This window comes from Hydractinia symbiolongicarpus, chromosome 14 (assembly GCF_029227915.1).
Source record: "Hydractinia symbiolongicarpus strain clone_291-10 chromosome 14, HSymV2.1, whole genome shotgun sequence".
NCBI classification, from domain to species: Eukaryota; Metazoa; Cnidaria; class Hydrozoa; order Anthoathecata; family Hydractiniidae; genus Hydractinia; species Hydractinia symbiolongicarpus.
In genome coordinates, this window is record NC_079888.1 from 5,509,522 (window position 1) to 5,531,760 (window position 22,239).

Below are 22,239 nucleotides of genomic sequence, written 5' to 3' on the forward strand. Positions count from 1 at the left end.
TTTCATCTTATTTTTTGGCTAAATTTAAACTGTAACGTGTGAAATAATATGAAATAAGAGCTAGTCAAAGTGGAAAAGTTGACATCTCTTGTTGCCGATATTCTCCCAATGTCAGATAAATTGAATCAGTAAGGTTGAGTAGACCTGTTTTGATTATTGTATTGAATACCTTACATCCATATAAATAGACAAATCTTGTATATGTCCATGGTATGGCATTGGAAATTTGTTTTGAACAGACAGACTTTTTACCACCATCAAAGGTGTATCTTCATCTATAATTCTAAAGATAATAGTATTAAATTATTATAGTTGTTTTTCAAACTTGGTATGACTTTTTAGTTATTTTTAGCACAAAAGGTTGACTGAACAATTATGTGGAATATATTTATAAAAAAATAAAAGAAAAAGAAAACAACATTTGAGGATCATGCCACAATCACGATCCTACAATGAAGAATTGGAGTTCATTGAAAAAATCAATGCAAACACGTATAAAATCAAAAAGGGATTTGTTCCCAATATGAATGTAAGAATATGTTGTTGTCACTCATTTATTTATTTCATTTGTGCAGTGACGTATTTTAGTATGATTGTTATAATCATGAAATTCTCTAAGAAGTCTATTTTTAATGAAAGTATAAAAATACCATTTTGGAAGTCAAATGTACTTTGTCATCCTATAAAAACATTTTTAGTGATTTTTTTTCATTTTAACACAAAGAAAAAAATCTAAATAATAAAGCAAGTTCAGTGACAAAAGTAATGGAAACTAAATTATGTCATCTTTTCCAGCAGAGCCTTGCCTAAAATATCCTATTATTTTTTTTTAAATATACATTGTTAGTGTGGGGAGCAATAACTTCAATAACAAGGCATAAAAATGTGAACGTATTTAAGCCCCAGGGGTAAAGAACATAATGTGGTAACTCTCTTCCTTATACCTTTATTACTTTTCACAAACAAACTTGATATTTCCATCAACTCCCTGTAAAAACAAGCCAGAGAATAACACTTTTAGAGATTTACCAACATTGACGCCTTGCATTTTGTTTAAAAAATAATATGCTAAAAATACTCATAGTGGGTATGTGAGAAAAATATTTTTCCCAATTTTGATGCGCTTGATATTGGAATTTCCCTGATTTTATCAAATTGCTCAGAATTTTTATCTTATTTGAATTTTTTGTAAACAAAACTTTACAGTGTCCCTAGTGCAGCATTATAAATCTGACAATAGAGTTGTTGATTTAGTTTTAGTATTATTGTGGCTTTTTTATTCTTGTTTTTGTTTATTTAAGATGCTTAGTTTTTTTACAATGTTTTGATTTTTCCCCCTTTTCGTTTAAGGTAGAAGGTTTGTTTTACGTGAATGATCACTTAGAAAAATTGATGTTTGATGAACTCAGAACTTTTTCAAATTCTGGAGGTTTGTCTTTCTCTTTTTTAATTATACTTTACCATGCACATACCTTAACAGGAATACAAAGTTACTGTTAGCTGGGTTACTTTGTGACTTAGTTGTTGAATAGGTTGTTGCACTTTGTGAGATTTTGTCAAAATGCAGCAGCTCATTTCCATTATGATTTAGGGTGTTTTAAAAAATAAATAAATGCATTTATAATTTTTGGCGTAACACCTGTTAAAACACAGATAAGGTTAAATATTAAAAAATTGTGTGTTTTTCAGTATCCAGTTATCTTTGATAAATCACACAAGAGATAAAATAGACACTGATTTATGGTTTAAGTTAAAACACAATTAAACCACATGTCTAAGGTTTAATTTCTCTATTGTAAGATATAAAAATTCTGAAGTTTTTCAGATTTTGTTTTGAATATCTCGTGAAGAGTTTTTTACAAATAGTTGCAGATACCGGGTTTTATACATTGATATGTTCCTGAACGTGTTCCCTTAATTTTTAAGGGATTGGTGGTTTCCTTCCTGGTATGAAACAAATTGGAAATGTTGCTTCTCTTCCTGGCATTGTTAAGGTAGGAAGATCATCATCATCATCATTATCATTCTCGGCTTAACGTCCGTTTTCCATGCTAGCATGGGTTGGACGGGGTATATTAATGACCCTCTTCCAATCTGATCTAGACTGTGTTAGATCTAAACTCACCTTCCTCTCTATCAAGTCTGTCCTTATAACCTCCTGCCAAGTCTTTCTCGGTCTGCCTCTGGGCTTTGCCCCAGGAACTATCAAGTCTCTACACTTTCTTACCCAATTATCCTCCTCCATTCTTTCCAAGAGTTAAAGAAATATTTCACAAGCTTTTCTTCCTAAGCATTAGAATATCCATCTATTTTAGAATAATAAAAAAGTATTATATTCCAAACAGATATCTCCCATGTTGTTGAATAATCAGGAAACATTCTAATGTAACTAATGTTGCAGAACTCTATGAATTTCTGTCTTAGAAATGTTATTTTTTGGTGTTTTTTAGCAATCCATTGGTCTACCAGACATTCATTCTGGTTATGGTTTTGCCATAGGTGAGCGAAAATTTCACACTGTTTGAATTATTCATAAGCCATTGAATTGTTTAAAGTAGATCTACATTCCCCAAGAATTTTGTTATTGTTTTAATAAATAAATAAACTGGTTTTTTTATATCCATCATCAGGTAGCCAGTAAAATTTTAAACTTTCAAAATGTTATATACAAAAAAAAGACCTCAATTCCTAATGTTATACCACAATTTCCTTACATAAACTCCTCACAAAAACTGATTGATATCGGAATTCTGAGTTTATACAATGTCAAGCAATTTTATCATAGTACATGCATTTTCTTTTATAAGAAGTGTTATGTTAATTTTTTGTTAGCCATGCATGAATAGGTTTTTTTTTATACAATTAAAACAGTGTAGGGGAAACCTGCAGAAAGTTACTTTGGAGCCATATATGTAATCTGTGCTGCTCAGCACAGCTCACAAAAAGAATAATATCTAGCCGTTCCGAACCCAGACGTTCTGCGCAACACGGCACCAAAATGATGAATATTTCATTAGTTTCGTTTGCACGCCTTTGGCTTTCCTTTAGAAGTAAATGCTGAGCTAAGCTGTGGGAAAGTATGCACGTTCACTGTCGAACTGCTTATTTAACGAAATATGTTTGTTAAGTACGATACCACCTTCAAAATTTTGTTTGGTCCAACTTAGCTCGGTTAGATTCAGCTTAACATGGCCCTTCGACTGGAGTTAATTTGGGTTTGCTCGGCTTGGCCCTGAACGAGGCGTGATCAATATTTCATGAGTTTGATTCAGCACGACACAGTTTATATCATGGGCTTATCTCAGTTAAAGTAAGTCACATTAGTATAGTACTATACATATATGTTTTTATTACAGGTAACATGGCTGCATTTGACATGGACGACCCTTTGTCTGTTGTATCACCAGGGGGTGTAGGTTTTGATATTAACTGTGGTGTACGTTTGCTAAGAACAAATCTAGATGTCAGTGACGTTGAACCGGTGAAAGAACAGTTAGCTCAAGTGAGATTGTTTTTTTAATTAATGAGATATTTTGTCTCGATTTCAAAAGCAATAAACTGAATACATCTACATTTTCCGCGTATTACAGACCAGACACTTATTATAGAGTGTTGAACAAGGTGCAAAAGACACGTGAAATTTGAAAGTGAATACTCTTCTAAACCGGCTTTAAACCCTAATCAAATTGCCTGCATGTTGTCATTCTGTACATACTACCAGAGAACTGGGATGGACTAATAAAATTATGCGTAAATTAAACATTTATCTGTTTTTCGTTGTTTTTAGTTGTTTTTGTTTTTTTTTAGAAGGAGAAGAAAGGAATTTTCTAATTATTAGTGTTAGAAGTAACTCGGCTAAAAGCAGACTTTTTAGGATAAACAAAATAACAGAAGTTTTTTTCAAAAAAAAAAAATTAACATTTGTTTTTATTACCCTGACTTCGAATAGCGCATTTATTTAGCAGAATTATCAATTACAACTACTAGAATCCACTGATATCTTAACGAATTAAGTGATTTTAGGCTAGCAAATGACTAAACTTCCCTGTACCAGTACAATGATTACAAACTCTATACTTTGCAAGTTGTCTAAACGTACCACAATTTTTAAGCAAAGGCTAATAGCGATCTATATATTTATTTTAGTCACTGTTCGATCATATACCAGTTGGTGTTGGTTCGAAAGGTGTTATACCAATGACTGCAAAGTAAGATGTCTTTGTGATAAAATGATGAAAAATTAATTAGGAGAATTCACAAATTACCTTGAAGCAAATCACTGTACTTATAAATACCATTATGCACTGTTTTTTAGGGATTTGGAAGAAGCATTAGAAATGGGAATGGATTGGTCATTGAGAGAGGGTATTTATCTTTTTGTTGTTTGCGTCATTGTTTTTGTTGTTGTTTTTCCAATTCCTCTAAGACATGATTGGTTGAATTTCTTATCATGGAGAAAGGGGTAGACTTTAGGATAGAATCTTCAATCATTAAGAACAAGAAACAGCGCACTCTTTGACTGTTTGAATCGCAACAGTATATAGCAATTGAATGTCGTTGAAATTGAATGTTTACTTTCTATTTATGATGCAAATAACAAAACCATTTGTTTTTGTTTACTTTACTGAAAAATAATTGCAAAATAGCCATGCTAAGATCAATATTTAATGTTTTAATAGAAAATGTTTTAATAGAAATTATGGTAACTGTCTTTGATTAAACCTCGCAGTTGTATGACCTGGATCGGTATATCATGTTCAATATCTAGACGTGCAATGTAGTATGGTTCAAATCATACACTGATAGGTGTGTGTCTTATGTTTTAGGTTATATATGGGCAGAGGATAAAGAACATTGTGAAGAGTATGGTCGCATGTTGCAAGCAGATCCAAGTAAAGTTAGTTTTAAAGCAAAGAAGAGAGGTTTACCTCAGGTGGGTAAACTTTTTATACTATTCAATACAACATGTTTTGTAACCTTAATTGGAATGCATGGGTGGGTGGTCATACAGTTAGAAACTCATAAAATCTAATCGATCTTCTAGAAACTCCTTCATCATTTATAAATTCCTATTTCTTATCATTCTTTACTACCATGTGGCAATTTGAAGCTGCAAATGTTCGCATGTGTTTTGTTGCTATTATTGATCAGGTTACGGCTTGTACAGGTCTGATTTCATGAAATGTTTTAAACATTTTTTTATATTTCTTTCTAAAAATTTTCAATCAGGATGTTTATTGGACCTTTGAAAATTTTTGAAGACCTTTATAAAGCCTTGAAATCTTCAGAATATGGACACAGTCTATCTATTCACATGGGCAATCGGCAATTGCCAAGTGGAATAAAAGTGCAGGTCGACTAATGTCAACATGAAAAGTTAACTAGGAAAGGCGGAGATATTTCTTAAAAAAATTTGTCTATTTATGATACATTGCCTGGTAGTATCTTATTGTGTTTGCTTTTTTTAAAATATTTTTCTACCATAACTTTGAATGTTGGAAAATATTTTTTTCGGGTCTTTCACATTCTCTTTGATTGCACCTACAACCCTAGACATAATATTTGTGGAAGTGACCAAACAGCATCATTTGGCCAGTACTCTACAACCAGTGGGCTTCAAAAGTTTTACTTCAGCAGGAGTACCGGCCAATAAAGTAACGTTGAAAATACACTAACTGCATGTTTCACAATCTCCGCATTACGAAAAAGTCCGTTCCACATCTTGAAAAGATCTGATTAATTACGAACATCAGCAAAAGATACTACCTTTCAAGGTTTTTGATTTAACTGAATAACCTAACTGCGTGTACCATCTTGTACTGTCTAGAGTTGTAGGTATTTTCCTTTTTTCTTTGTGATAAAGAACCTTAAAATTTAAAAAAATGAACTTTAAAATTTTTATATATTTAAAAAAAATTGGCAGACGCCCTGTTTTTTATGGATAACGCTGATTATTCAATACATTTCGACACTTTCGTTTTCAAGACGCATGTACAATTTTAGGTGTATAATATTTCTGCCTTTTCCGCAAATTTTCACAAAAAAACGGCTTAAATTTGGAGTATTGATTTGGCTGACTACCTTGATATAAATATGAGAACAATTGTTAAGAAAAACATTGATAAATAATGAATATTACGGCTTTTAAAAATATGAACATGTGTAGCGAACTCAAACAAGTCATCCTGTTTAACAAATAAATAAATAAATAAATCATATTTAATTATTTTATGCGAGTAATCGTCGAAACCACACATGGTGTATTTTTCTATAACCTAACTTCATGTTAAAAGAGAGGTTATTTTTTTAAAACAAAATCACGTGACTTGTGTAAACAAACACACCTGCAGTGATACTTTCAGGCGAGGTCATTTTAGAATTGGTGACGGAGCAATCTAATTGTTGATTTTTATACATAAAAATCCGTTATATTTTCTTTAGTATTAAAGGATAGATTGTTTTTGAGTGTTTCGACCTAAAAAAATTTAGTCATACACACGAATGTGTATCTCTATTTCGTGCATTTTTAACACATGGTAATTTCGGTTGCCATTTTGTCCATGAACAGACAAAATTGCCGGTAATAAAAATATACATACAGCTTTGTCCTGCATGGGTCGATAAATTTACAAGGATAATTTTATAACTGTGGTTGATCAAGAAAGTCGTTCGAATTATGAGAATGTCAATTTTTGCGAAATGGTTTTCTTAAAAATATGGTGATGTTAGCAACTATTATGCTAAAGATCCTAAAGAAATATAAAGAAAAGGAGTTGGAAGGATAGGCGAAACCTTGCTCTATAAATTTACTTTGTAAAGAGTTTGGTTTTGTGGGAGAAGTTGTAAGTGAGTCCGTATTATGTGGCACTCAATGAAACTATTTTTTTTTTCACACAGAAAGCAGAATTTTTGTCCACCTTTTGTCTCGATATATGTAAACAATTTCATAGTTCAGCCTTCCTATTTTTATAAAAAAGATGATGCCGACACATTGCTTTTAGATTTTTCTTGTTGTGTAACTTTCTCTACCATTTTGTTTTATTTTAGCTTGGTACACTAGGTGCGGGAAATCACTATGCTGAGATTCAAAAAGTAGAAGAAATCTATGATAAGCATGCTGCAAAAACAATGGGTATTGATAGAAAAGGACAGGTGAGAATTTTGACTCCTTTTTATATTAAAATATTTTGTAACATACCCTTCGTTACACGTCAAATACGTCTCTCTCACACATGAAACTGCGTTGCTTATGTCCTTTGATTCCAAGGGAGGGCATGCAAATCAAAAGTGGCTTATGTCAGTAAATTAATTTATGTGATACAAGGAGTAGGTGAAACAAACTAGTTGCGGATACTATAATTTATTTAACACCGTGATAACACACATAAAGATATGATATAAGTTTTTAATAAACATTACACAGTATGTCCAGATCATATGTGGCACAACTTTGCGTCAACTGGACAGTCCATTTGATAACACATTGTCTTATCCGTATCCATGCAAAAGAGACACTCTCCCGTCACGGATTTGCACTGACCGCCAATCGGTTCTCTTTTATCGTTTAAAGACAGTGCAGCGACCTGTTTCTTCTCTCCCCACCCATTCGTTGCTAATCGTTGCTTAGACAGAAGCAATACCCGCTTCATTGGTACCGACTCAGATTCATCAACCTGCAAACTGCATAATAGCACCACCAATGCAATCATTATTAAAGAGCTCTCCATTTTTAGGGCGTGTGCTGTGCTAACAACCTTCACCTTTCTTTCACGAATGTTGTCAACCTTATTAAAGTTTTCAAGAATTTTTTTTCATTTCCTCTTTATCCTTATCTGAAGAGTTATCAGAATATAATAGGTAGACAGACATAAGGTTAAATTCCCTTGTAGCATATGTTGATTTCTTGGTTGATAAAAATAGCTTAAAGAAGAGCTACTATAGCGTAATTGTTTACTTTTTTTGTTGTTTTTGTTGTTATTTTTTTAGTTTTGTCTTTTTCTGGACTACACAGTTTATGGAAAAGTTTATATCCGGTTAAATAATAATTTTATTTATAATATAATTTCCATATGTTATTAAAACAATATTTTCTGTAAATAGATTATAAATAGACTGCTTTCCAATATATTTCTTATTGAAACCAACTTCTTGCAAACAACAATGTGCAATTTAGATTTTGTTCTGTTCCTCCCACCTTATTCCGCTTTCTCAAAGGTGTTTTTAATCTAATTATGTTTTTACCATATGCATGGCCATGCTACAAGCCATATTGTTGTTTCTGTTGTTGTTGTTGTTGTTATTGTTGTCGGTACTCACTTTTTATTTACGTCAGTATTATGGATGATAAACTAAACCTAAAAATATATGAACATCGTAACTATAAAACTATGAGGAGAGAGAAATTTCTTAATTTTATATTTCGTTTAAATATAATTAATTTATTCTTGAAGTGTAAAACCTTAGTTGATTACGAAGTTAATTTTCACTACCGTAAATTCTCGAATTTAACGCGTGGCAAAAAATAAATATTTTTGACGCGTGGAAAATTAGACTAAAAAAAATTATAAAATTTCAGATATCAAATCACGCGTAAATAATTGGGCGTAAAAAAATTAAACGCGGTAAATTAGGATTCATTCGACCAGGAAATGTTTATCGTTATGGATTGGCTACGCGCTAATAATTAGACGAAAATAAATATTCTGAATTTTAGCTACGCGCTAATAATTGGACGAAAATAAATTATTCTGAATTTTAGCTACGCGCTAATAATTAGACGAAAATAAATTATTCTGAATTTTAGCTACGCGCTAATAATTGGACGAAAATAAATTATTCTGAATTTTAGCTACGCGCTAGTAATTGGACGAAAATAAATTATTCTGAATTTTAGCTACGCGCTAATAATTGGACGAAAATAAATTATTCTGAATTTTAGCTACGCGCTAATAATTGAAGAAAGTAAATATTCTGAATTTTAGCAACGCGCTAATAATTAGACGAAAGTAAATATTCTGAATTTTAGCTACGCGCTAATAATTAGACGAAAATAATTCTGCGCGCTAATAATTGGACGGAAATAAATTACGATTTTCCCTAAAAATTGGTGCTCCGCGTTAATTAGAGCACACGTGGTATGTAATTCCCGGCAACACCTACGGTAGACAACTCTGATTAGTTTTCACAGATTGTTATTATAGACCTTACACAATAACTCGTTTAAAATTCGTTACACAATAACTCGTTTAAAATTGTCCTAACATTTTTCTTACATAAAGAATCCAAATTTGAGTTAAACGTTTTCTACAACCTTCCTCAAATTTTCCTATGTCGCATGCATTCATCATTTTTTTCACTGTGACAAACGGTATTTGGTTTTTAATTGTTGTTACATTGGAACAGGCGAAGTGATTGTCTGGCGCGCTCAAAGTGTCCTGGTGTTAAAAAATGTGATCAATTACAATGTATTAGATTAGGATAATTTTTGCTGATCGTTTGATATATAGTAGTGGTTGTGTTGTGTCTTAAATTATCATGTCGTTTCCTGATTTAGGGTTACACCACTGTTTCTCTCAATCAGAAAAAAAAAATTCTAATATTTGCTGAAATTTATTAAAATTACGTTTATACATTCGAAGCACTACGATGTTGTTGCTGTTTTTTTTTTGTATTAAGGTGTGTGTGTGTCTAATTTTAGGTGTGTGTTATGATCCATTGTGGTAGCAGGGGGCTTGGTCACCAAGTTGCTACAGGTACCTTTTAACACATCTTCGCCTATCCAAGATAGATATTTGTTTTTAATTTTTATTTGGGTGATAACCCGTGTAAGAAACATTTTCCTCTCCTATTTTTGTTCTTTTAAAAAAATGGTTTTTAGATGCTCTTGTTATTATGGAGAAAGCGATGGCTCGTGATAAAATTGATGTGAACGATAGACAGGTTTGTAAGGAAGTTTATACTGCTCACGTTATCCTTTCGTCCTGTGTAACTCCTTTAGGAACAAACGTGATCAGTTAATCTTGGGACACAGAAATATTAATTTCCTTATACTTGACTAGCTCAAATGTAATGTTTGTTGGGCGTAAATTTTACGCATTGCTCTCTGGTGCAGCTACTAATCAACTGTAAGTCTCACATCCTGTGGTCGCAAGGGGTCGCAAAATGCTGTAGATGTGTGCGTTAGGTTACTTTTTTTTAATGATGTTTAACAAAGACATGGACATGTCTTGTTGTATTATAGCTAGCCTGTGCACGCATCAATTCAAAAGAGGGACAAAACTATTTAAAAGGTATGGCAGCGGCTGCTAATTATGCGTGGGTGAATCGTTCAAGTATGACATTCTTGACACGTCAGGTATGAAGTTGTTGTTTTTAAATTTGTTGGATGCCTTGTTAAAAAAGTCTGTAATCTTTCACAAAAAAACAAGAGTTTATTTGGCAAAGAGCTGCAGAAGTAAACGTTATACAAATGCGAAATTTAGGTCAACAACATTTAAATTTCGGTAGTCACACTTTCTAACATGTCGAATAAACAATCGGCGTCAGAAAACAAATAGCCCCTTTTGGAGTTCGGATTGAACTAATTAAAAGTGCAAGTAACTTTGATAAGTTCGAATTACATGGTTCTAATGTGTATATATTTACTCGATTAGTAAACGTCAAAATTTGCCGCCTTGGCTTTGTATTTTTCAAGAATTTTGGACACGAATTTTTCATTTCTTCTGAACAGGCTTTTGGTAAAGTGTTTAATTCCACACCAGATGATCTTGATATGCAGATGATATATGATGTTTCACACAACATAGCAAAGACAGAAGAACACGTATCGTTTCATGCACTAAATGCTAGTTAAATATCTATATTTATTCACCCAATTATGTTGCATTTTTATTTTCACAAAAACAGGAATCTAAATATCAAGATTTCTTACGTGCTGATCTCTGATCTATTTTTTTATTTCTATATATATATTGTGCAGGAATGATACCCGTTTGATTTGCATCAAATTATTTGGGCTTACAGCTATTATGTGATACTTTTCGTGATTCCTTACGCAAAAGCTAAGCCTTTTTTTATGTGCTGAGTGTAAAAAAATAGCAGTGTAGAAAGGTTGTTGTTGGTATTTATTTTCTTTTTTTTTACTTGGATGGTTTCTGTAGTTCTACTAGTTACGAAAAGTTTGTCGTGAATTTCTTAACTTCTGTTAGATAGTAGATGGCAAACTAAAGACGTTACTAGTACATCGTAAAGGTTCCACGAGGGCGTTTCCACCTCATCACCCTTTAATTCCTGTTGACTACCAGGTAAGACCGCAAGTTGAATTCTTTTTTTTTTTGATGGAGAAAAAAATAAAGAGTATATGATCGATTAGTGTAATTTTATACTGTATAAATAAGAGATCGTAATGAAGCACGCTATAAAGACACTATAGAACACTATAGAAACATCTGTCTGATGCCATTAAACCTGTCCTGGGCATATTGAAGACAAATTTCTCTCGGTCCTCCAATAGTAGGGGTGTGGAATGGGGAGAGGGGAAGGGGGTGGGTGAATTTCACAAATATTAGTACTAGTTAATTTTTTAATAGTAGGAAAGGCGGTGGATTTGAAACATTTTAAATATTTTTGAAGCAATAGCTAGTAAGTGTTAACACAAGATGATAATCGTTTATTATCAATTTGCCATTTTTTATGTCAGAAAAAGAAAATTAATGATTAGCTGAGATTGTTTTGGGTGGCAAAAATTTTAAATATTATTAGTGAGAGGATGTGGAACAAGAATGTCCTGGCTGAATTTTCCAAAAATTAATAGTGTAGGGGGGTGCACTATTGCAAACTTAAGAGTACGCAAATATATATTGAAATAATAAAGGATCCGAACAAAATAAAAAAGCCAAATTTTAAAAAATTATGACGTAGGAAAAGTAAAGAAGTCATCATTAAATTTTTGCTCTTAATTCAATTCTTTTATTTTGGTTAGTTATTGTGCTAAATTTCATAGCTATTTTTCGTTCCTAAATTTTAAATTGTTGTTGTTATCTGCATAAATTCTGTTCGAGATATTTATAAAAATTTGTTGTAATCTAGTTGACTGGTCAACCTGTTTTGATTGGTGGAAGTATGGGCACGTGTAGGTAAGTTGGGCTATCATTGTTTCACCTGACATTCGATTTCGTAGTTTCGTCTATAGTACCAACTTCTGTAAAGCGCATAAAAGCATAAACATTTCCTAAGTATTAACTTTCGCTTTCGTAAACAGGAAAAATATCCCAACCAGATTTTGCAAATAGTGGACTGGTGAAGTTTAAGTATATTCTAATTTGAACTCAGATGATGTTTTCTTTAAGGCGTATTTTCACGGAGCGATTCTAAAATGGTGAATAAGCTGCGAAATTTCTTTTTGGTCTTCACGAGAAACAAAAAAACATGTAGCCAATTTAAAATACTTAATGTGAACACTCTTATTATTACAACAGTTATTTCAAAAATAAACATGAATAGTAATCTTCTGATCGATTAAAAGTTTACGGGGAAATCCTTCGCCGCTAAAAAATAGGAACTGTTTCTACTTTTCGACAAAGCGGGATTTTTTCTAAGCAAAATCAAAACAAATAAAACTGTGCATGTCCAGATACATTTTGTTGTCCAATTCGCTTCAAAAAAATCTGATTTTTTAATTGATCGTTTCTGTAAGAATTTCCACAGGCTTACGACTAGTTTGTTATAATTTTAGAATTGTGTTTGTTTAACGGGTACGCAGCGTTTACGTTTTTTACTGCAGCTATAATGTTTTGACAAAAAAATAAAATCAAAACAACTTCGTTCGTAAATAAATTATACTTTAACAGATTTCTTGTTTATATTACGTCAGCATGGAGTTTAGCATGATTTGCTTGTACAGTATACCAAATTTCATTTTAATGTGAGCAGTCGATCATAAAAAACCTGGATATATTTGTACACGACGCATCTAGATTGTTTGTGAAATATTTCCCACACATCTAAGTTCTTTGTTCACTGGAAATCCCCTTTATAAAAATATAGACTTTTAATCAATTAAAATGTCTGCTCCACAAGCAGAAATAATGGGTAACATGACTAGTTTGTTATAATTTTAGAATTACGTTTGTTTAGTTACATTTTAACGGGTACGCAAAAAGGGATGATCGAAACATTTGGATCGACATGTCACGGAGCAGTAAGCAATACATTCTAATCTGCTTGCATATGCACATCCAGGAAGAATTGGAGAAGGTTTTATATCCCATAAAAAATGTTTCGTTTCGTTAATGATATTTTTATCTATTCCAGGGAAGAGCTTTATCGAGAGCAAAGTCAAGGTAACGCTATTAATATATATATATGTTATATTTACATATATATTTACAGCTCGTTTGAAATTTCTTCATCTACTTATTTGTTGCATTGAGCGTACCCACAACTTTTTTATTGAATGCCAGTTATTCTTTTATAATAGTTCAAAATTTTATGTACACTCGTAACTTGTGAGTTTGTCCTCCATACAAACAAAATTATAATTCAAGCTGAAATATGCTATGTTCCTTACACATTTTTGTATTTATGTTGTTCTGAAAATATACATTTCGAAGCTGGGTGTATGTTTAGAACACGCTTAATTTTCTCCCATTTAGAACTTTTATATTCTTATTAAAGACTAGTTAGCCCGTGGAAAATCCACGGGTTTGCCCGTTCTTTTTATACCGCATTTCGTGCTTCTCGCTATTGCGCAGCTAAGCTACCATTTTCCGTGAATGACAGACAGACAGACTTATATGGGCATTATAATATAGATAATTCATAAAATGCTGTCATTTTTAGGCGGAACATAAATTATTTAGAAGTTCTCGACAGATTAAAAGAAATGGGTATTGCTATCCGTGTTGCGTCTCCTAAACTGGTAATGGAAGAGGTGCGTATTGTGGTCAATTTTATTTCAAAAATGGCGGAATTTTTTAAAAAAACATTGACATTGGTGTGTGTTAAGGATACTGAAGTGATTCGAAGACATTCAGTATATTCATTATTTTTCAAAAGGTTTACAAAAATTAGATTTGGATATAAAAGCAAATTAAATTGTCTATAAGATAATATAAATATGAAATTTTTATTTTTTCAGCTAGCCATAAAATGTCTCTGAATCATTAAAGTATTCATAGGTGAAACAGAAATGTAATTCCCTACGAAATATTACTGTATTATAATTAAATTCCTTTGAGACCTGCACATGAGAGATAACTTCTAGCCCTATTCCTGACTGGATTTCAGTTAACAGAACAGGGAAAGAGGACACACACCTAGCATATTTTTTCTTGCGAATCTTTTGCTAATTTGCTATCATATTCAATAAGACAAATCGATCATAGCAGTCACTGTCCCTATAATAAAAAACAGCTACAATTTGGGACGAAGTCTACAGTACTGAGAATAAATGAGAAATTACAATTGAATGTTAGCGATGAACAAAGTCGCTTTCAATTTGATTACACCGGTTATACTCGTCCGTCTTGATCAGAGGTCTGGCCAGGGTTAACCACTCTCAGTGGAGAATGGACACGGATTTGCAATGATAAACGTTATGTCTTTCTACACACGCTAATCCGATAAGCTATCTTTATGCGTCGCTAATGTATTGCCGCACTACGTGTGGTGTGTTCGGCCACAGGCAGTATTTTAGCGAAGCACAGAATAGCTTTAATCAGTTACATACTGCTTAAGCCGGATTTCCACTTCCAAAAATGCTACATGTGTCGTATCGAAATCAATCGCTTTGATAAGACAAGCTTGATCTTTCGGTCGATATGTGTCAAAACGTAAAAAAGTTTAATTTAATTCAACTTTTTTTCGTAGTACGCGTATCAAAAATTCAACAAACAAAAGAATAATGAAGTATAGTTATCTTTTGAACCAATCATTAAAACTAAAATTATACGTTACGTACGATAATTGTATTTTTAAGTGGAAATCCGGTTTTAATGAGCGCCCTTATTGTACGAATAGGAATAAAGTATTTTAGCTAGTAAATATTGTCAGTACAACCCAACATTCTAACGCAGTATCCTTCATAATTTAAAAAAATTGGTTTAGAGATCAAATTAAAAATGTCAGTGTCTTTTTTGTTTACTGTTAGATAAAATAAAAATAAAATGGGGATATATCCTGTTTTATTTAGGCACCTGAATCGTACAAGAACGTGACAGACGTGGTGAATACATGTAAGTTGTGTTCTCCCTTTCTCGCTGGTGTTGCAGTGTAAACCAATCTTTAATATTCTATAAATCTAACCCCCTATTGGTCAAATACTTTCCTACCTCTCTGATTACCCCCCACCCCCCATAACATAACATGTACAGACTCAGGTTTCATAAAATAAACATAAGCTTAGGGTAGCATATCATCGAGCTTTTCCATAGTTGCACCAAATCACCATTGACAATCACTGTGATATTAAGGACTACTTTCACAAATTTCAAAGCAGCTTAATGATTGAGCACTTGAGAACAATCTTAATATTACTTTGGCTTACCTTTAGAAGCTAAAATAACCTAAAACAAAAAGTGTGGTGACCAAAATCTACCGGGTTTATTTTTTTTACATAAGCTTACTAATTAGGATGAAGCATACACGTCCCTGATTTCAAAAATTATGGATGCTTATAAAAAAAACATGTATTCCTCCCGCCTTCCTGATTACTCGAGCTGCAAAGAAAAAATGGAGACAAAAATCTCTAAAAATTGCTATTTTTCGTCCCCAGAAATTCACACATTCCGTTGAAAGTGATTGAGTAAATAATTTCTAAGTGGGTACAAGCCACTTGCAAATCTTCGCCATTTCCTAAATTTTATTTTTGTTGACGGTAAAAAAAACTTCACTCAGTAAAGGCGGATCTTCTGACATGTATTTCACGTTGGGAAGAACGTATTATTGTACATCCCAGTTGTGTTTGTAATATCTTGTTTTGTAGGCCACGATGTGGGGATCAGCAAGAAAGCAATTAAATTGAAGCCTATTGCTGTTATAAAGGGTTAATCATTTTGTATTTTTATAACAGAAAGAATATTTATATTTATTTCTTAAAGATGTCCAAGTTTATTACACATTTTATTTTGTTTTTGCGTGGCCGTCAGATAGCACCATCCTCTTTTAAAATAACATATGGGAGGGTGCTTGAATACTTGAAAGCTAATCGACGTGTGATTAAATTTCTGAAAAATCCGCCCTTTTGCTTCAAAATCACGTGATACATAGGTTATTACTGTAAGGCCTGTTCTACATTGAATATAAATTCTAATACTTTAAGCACTAACTTTGCCGATGAGCGGATGATTTACACTAATGGGAACTGGATATTTTTCAACTTAATTTTTTCAACCCAATGTGTGGAGTTCCAGACATAGTGTTAGTGCATCTCTTTTATTTTCATTTGACGCGAAAACGCTCTCGTTATAAAATACTAAGCCGTCCTACCTCGATCTCAAGATCTGTAGCGTTTTTTGATAAGAGGATGATTCGCGTGGGATCGAGGTTGCCTTACATGGCAAAGTATGATGTGAATACAATTTACAACCACGCATGTCGTTGTACAGGTGCAATTCTCTTTAATACCGGTGCAACTCTAACAGTTGCCTGTTTAGAAGGCGTTGGCACTTTTCTCGCTCTTTTTCTCGTTTTCTTCCTTTGCATACATTAACTTCGATAAACTTCAAAGTAAAAAAAAAACGTACTTTTAATTTTCAGGCATTATTTTTTGCACATTTTGAACGATTTTGGAGAGATTTATTTCAAATCAAAACAAAGCACCAATTTTTATCAAGAAGTAACATTTAAAAATACAAGATAAGAAGTGGAATTTTTTAAAAGGACTCAACGAATTGATAGTTGGAAATTATGATATTCTGAAGTCATAAATATGAAAAGAGAAAAGCAACAGATGGTATAGGGTTTAGAATCAAATTCTTATTGAGCTGTTTAGAAATATGTAGGAAACATTTTAGGCTCAAATGGATGAATTTTAAAAAATCATTAAGCCTGCCTTGCAAAACTTGTAACAGAAAGAGAGTGGACACGCAGTTGTATTCAACCTCGTCCTCATGGCTTTTTCTGACAATCTCGGACGGCGAGAAGCAATTCTCGCTGTTCGCCCGAGATTGTCAGAAAGAGGAAAAGAACCCTGGAGACGAGGCTAAGGTGTGTTATGACAAAAGACTCATCTATGGAAAAAAATGATAACTCTTAACTTAAAAAAGTTCATCTTATTCTGTTTGGACTATGTTTAGAATTAGGAATGTAACATTTATTAAGTAAAATTCAAAATAATAAGGCAAATATAAAGCCACATTTACTTAATGCTTACAACACGCTTCCTCGTCAAAAGTCGCCTTTGATAAAAAAAAATTCGAATTTAACTCAGTTTGACGTCATCTCCCGCACAATCCATTAAACGAAGCTCAGAGTAAAAGAAGAAGAATAAAATATACAACTAAGTTTAATTTTGTGGATAATTGAAAGATGTCTCCTTGTATTATACCTTTTTTCAATAAAAATTATTAAAGTGACGCTAGAAAGCATTCTTTTTTTCAGCTTACCAAACAGGTAAGAAACATATAGGTGAATACACACCATCCGGATAAACTATCTGAGTTCATCGCTAACATATTGCCGCACGTAGTGTAGTGGGTTTGTCTGCGGCTCCCAGTTCTGGGGACCGCGGATCGAATCCCGCTCACTGCTTGGCAGCATGTTAGTGATGAACACAGTAGTTCTTCTTCAATATGAGGTAAGAAACAGTTAACTGCGTTAGTACTGCCATGCTTTTCCAAAACGAGTTTTGATACAAAATGAACATTTTTACCATATGTTTTGATCAACGCTGCTTTTAAACATAGACCCTGCGTAAATTCCGGAATAGGTGTGCGCTCTTCTATTACGTTGCACTACCTAGGGTTTCACTTTAACGAGCTTTTTTTGAAGGATATAACAATTCTAACCAGGCTGGTCATTATTTTTATGTAACATAGTTACAGTCGAAGGGGAGGAAGAGCCAACCGTTAGGATTGAATCCCCAAGAACTTTAAAACTTCCCGTTTTTTACTTACTTACTTATTTGGTTATTATTCTCTATTTTGTTCTAAACAACAGACCTATTGTCTGAGTCCCAGCGTGATGTTCTTTATAAAAGAAAAAGCTTTGTATTGATACAAGGGATGAATTTGCGAGCTACTATTTTTCTCTGCGCGTTATTCCCTGCTGGCTTAAACCTCTGGGCGTTTACGTGAAGTTCAACCATGATCTCAGGGAATGTGGCGTTCTTTAAATATTTAGGATAAAACGCATCCTCGTCCCCAGGGTTTGTTATTGCCTATGTCAAAGCCTCAAGCGCTTAATTGACCGTCGGTCTCTATGTCAAAAAGGCGAAATCTCCCGGGGACGAGTTTTGATAAAATTGTTTTGTACTTGTTTTGTTGTTTTCTTTCTTTCTATATTACTTCATTTTTATTTGTTCTTCGTGTCATGTATGCGTTTCATCCTCATATCAAACAACGCCATGCCCCTCCTGGGACAAGTTTGCGTCAACTTTTAGTGCCGTAACCGCCGGAGAAGGGGGGAGGCACCACCCACCCCCTCCAATAATTTTCCTACTAAAAAAAGAAAGAAAAAAGAAAAAGAAAGAAAGGAAGAGGGAGAGACAGAAAGAGAGCCACAGAAACAGAGAGAAATGAAAAACATAAAACAGATGTTCTACTCATGGTCAAAACCACTGAATTTTTTTAAGAAGGGTGACAGCACATTTTAAAAGGTCCAAATGGGATGTGAATGTTCTAAGAAGTGCCAGCACTCTTAATATTTCTAGTGTTCTTATCATTTTTGAATTTCCGCGCCCGAAGGCGTTGGAAATTCTTTAAAACCTTCGTTTTTTTTCTTTTGGAGCATTTTTTGAGAAAAAATCGACCCTGGGATTTCACGTTCCTCTGGGAGGAGGATGGTATTGGTTTCCAACTGCTTACTGACTAACTAACTAACCCAAATGGTCAATTGCAACGTCACAGATTTAAACTTCGTACTCAAACTCCCTAAGTACCTGGAAGTCATCTAAATGACGTTTCAACTAAAAATGGTATTTGTTTTCGACAAAATTTAGCAAAGTTAATAAAAACGTATGCTGAACATGATGGTGACATCAAAATTTTGATTTTTGTTACCTAAATGCCATTTTAGGCCAAAATTGGTCCAAAAATTAAAACCACTGCATTTTCGGTTAAATTTGGCACAGTTAACAAATAAAGTATGCTGAAAATGTTAGTGATACAAAAGTTTGATTTTCGCCACCTAAATGTCATTTTAGGCCAAAATTTGTCCAAAAATTAAAGCTGCCTTATTTTCGACAAAAATTGGCACAGTTAATAAAAAAGTACGCTTAACATGATGGTGACATCATAATTTTGATTTTTTGTAAACTAAATACCGTTTAATACCATAAACGTTTCAATCGCAAGACTTTCAACCATAAATGATAGGCTGTATTTTCTGTTAGCAATTTCTTTTAAAATGTGAGTTATTATGACACGTTTCGTTTTGTTTGCGTTTGTTGTAAGATATTGTGTGCTTTATCTTCAGAGCTTCATGCACCAAACCTCTTCGAATGTTTGGCACAATAACACAACGAATTATCAGGCTGTCGTCAAACATTTTATTAGCGAGCGGAAATTCTTAGAGCCCCCTGGAGTTCTTTTTTATATTATTGTAGTCGTGTAATGTAAATATGTATCTCTTTCTACCTTTTGATTTCTAATGGAAAATTTTATCTAAATTTTAATGCCAAATAAACAATGCAGCTTTTCTAAATTACAAAAAACATATTATATTTATCGTGTTTTTTAACATTGAACCATGAGATCGTTGACGTCTGGAAGGGCATTTTTCGCCAATCTAGAGATGTAAATTTTAAAAATTTTCCTATCTCCCTATCACCACAAATTTTCCTATCACCACAATGTCGGCGTAGTCACGTCTCTTAAATAATTCAAGAAATTATTATAATTTGTTCGGGTGAGTAAGCAAAGGATTTCCCGATATAAACCACGTGAGCAAAGAAAAATAGAATTAGCCAATCAAAAAGTCATCATTTAAACTAAACCCATTTCCTAGTGTAAGAAAAGTTAGGCATATGAGAAAAGTGAGACCCGATACCCTATGTGACAACCCCGTTCCCAGGGGCAAATTTTCGCTTTTTTGATATCCGAGACGGTGCGAAGAAATGGCCCTGGGCCAGGCTGGTTAAAATCAGCACGATTCGTGCCGATTTTTAATTTATGCAAAATTTGGTCATTTTGTTAAGAATTGCATGCAAACCGCCGAGAACACGGTATTGCTATAATTTATGCAAAACAATCTTGGATCGAAATTAAGGATAGAGTGTTATTTTTAATCAGAAACAAGTTAGCTAAAGTGTTTTGAGTTTTTGCTTCAAGAAAACATGATTGCAGTGTTGCCTTCGCTTTTTTTGGCTACAAACAAATTTTAAATATATATTTATTTTAAAGTTTTCAGCCATCTATGCTAGCTAGCTAGCAAAGGCCCAAGACGTACTTTTGTAGCTACAAAGGTTGTGCAAACCAAGGTAGCTAGCTATACACGTTTTTAATTATGATTTTTAGCTATCTTTATTTCATATTATAGGTAAAGGTGAAAGTACTTTTAGCTAGCTATAGCCAGCTACCAAGCCACAGAATTCTCAGAGTGTTTTGTGATTAGAATTACTGAAGATGCCTATTATTATTGAAATTATTTACCCAGGATAGCCTCTTCAGTTCCCGTTGGTACTGCTATCAACAAGGGTCCTGCAAAGGAAGTCCTAGCACATTTAAAGCCATTTTTGTGCAAGCACAGCAATCCCTCAACTAGACAACCGCCTAAGATATCAATCCTATTGTCATGCTGAATGCTATAAGCAGAAAGGATAGATTCACACTTTTATGGTCTCTGACATGACTTGGTGGGGTTTGAACCCAAGACCTTCCGTACTGAAAGCGAACGCTTTACCACAAGGCTAGCTAGTTAAGTTTTTAGTATTTTTGTAGACACATGCAGTCTTTCTAATTCCATTTTTGTCTTGCAGGCGACTTATTGCTGACGTGAACTCTATAAACCTAAGTTAAGGCTTTATCACGCCGGCATTATAGTGGCGTGGTGTAGCTATATATTATAATAGTATTGAGTCATCAACGTAACCATGTGTCAGTCAGATACAGATCAGATATATACGTTTTGACGTATATAATAACTGGCTCCTTTTGTCTGTTATTGTCGTAACGTGCATATACACCTAAATAAAATCGTATTGTCTAAAACATTTTACAATTGTTAGGTCAAAACTTATAATTGTCTTTAAAAAAAATCTTATAAGTATAGCTATTACAGAATCATTTTTATGCTAATCCCATCAGACCAGCCTAAAAGCATCTCCTAACAAGTTTTAACTCAATATCTTTCTTTTTCATCCTTCTTTTTGCAGTTTCGGTTTTCACGAAACGTGTCCCTGGAAACTCATTTACGACTAAATGGCCACTATGGTCAAACCAATTGTCTTTTTTCAATAAACTGTGTTTGTTGCTTTACTAAGAGATTAAAGTCATAAAACATAGGATGTTGCATTTCATGCAGTCAGAGAAAATTGTTATTTAATCTGTAAAATCGATTGTTATTTAATCCGTAAACGATTTAATTAAGCGTATAACTATTTAGTTAATTAAATGGTATGAACTTCTTAATCCAGTTTTTTAATCTTTTTCAACCAAATCAACAGCATATGATTTTATTTTTTTGTTTATGTGTTCTGCACCGAAAGAATATTAGCTAAAGTGTAAAAGAAGGTCTGTTTGGGAGAAATAGGATTAGTTATGTATACCTGTATATTCGTTGTGTTGTATTTAAGCTAGCTAGATAGCTGCTAAACATGTCTTCAAGGAAACCTTCATTGAGACCGGGGTTCGATTCCTCTTGACGGCGATTCAACATGCGCGAGTGAATGTTACCATAGCCCCGGGTTAACCCAAGCCATGTGAGGGAAATTGGGAAGATGGCACACTGTGTGGGATAGATAGATAGATAGATAGATATTTTATTTATCAATAGCAGTTATATATATACAATTAAAATTAAAAGAAAATAAATATAAAGAAAAAGAAAATAAATATCATAATTAGTCAGGGTAACAAAATTAAA

General features: G+C 33.2%; 1 protein-coding gene across 1 annotated transcript; it reads left to right on the plus strand.

Moving 5' to 3' along the window:
* Positions 1-162: 162 nt before the first annotated feature.
* Positions 163-16,115, plus strand: LOC130626209 (RNA-splicing ligase RtcB homolog). Its single transcript, XM_057441321.1, has 20 exons — positions 163-529; positions 1,351-1,429; positions 1,927-1,994; positions 2,451-2,499; positions 3,357-3,502; positions 4,147-4,208; positions 4,316-4,365; positions 4,827-4,933; positions 7,048-7,152; positions 9,698-9,752; positions 9,878-9,939; positions 10,241-10,354; positions 10,730-10,822; positions 11,208-11,303; positions 12,088-12,134; positions 13,135-13,198; positions 13,312-13,340; positions 13,840-13,930; positions 15,191-15,233; positions 15,983-16,115. The coding sequence occupies exons 1-20, from the start codon at positions 431-433 to the stop codon at positions 16,045-16,047; spliced, it is 1,524 nt and encodes a 507-aa protein (XP_057297304.1). The 5' UTR covers positions 163-430; the 3' UTR covers positions 16,048-16,115.
* The last annotated feature ends 6,124 nt before the right edge of the window (positions 16,116-22,239 follow it).

Bases quoted from the DNA above. Each gene is read 5' to 3' on its own strand.
- LOC130626209 (XM_057441321.1), top strand. From the start codon at position 431: ATGCCACAATCACGATCCTACAATGAAGAATTGGAGTTCATTGAAAAA. The intron at 1,430-1,926 runs GTTTGTCTTTCT...TTAATTTTTAAG, and splicing joins AACTTTTTCAAATTCTGGAG to GGATTGGTGGTTTCCTTCCT. The intron at 15,234-15,982 runs GTAAGTTGTGTT...CTTGTTTTGTAG, and splicing joins GACAGACGTGGTGAATACAT to GCCACGATGTGGGGATCAGC.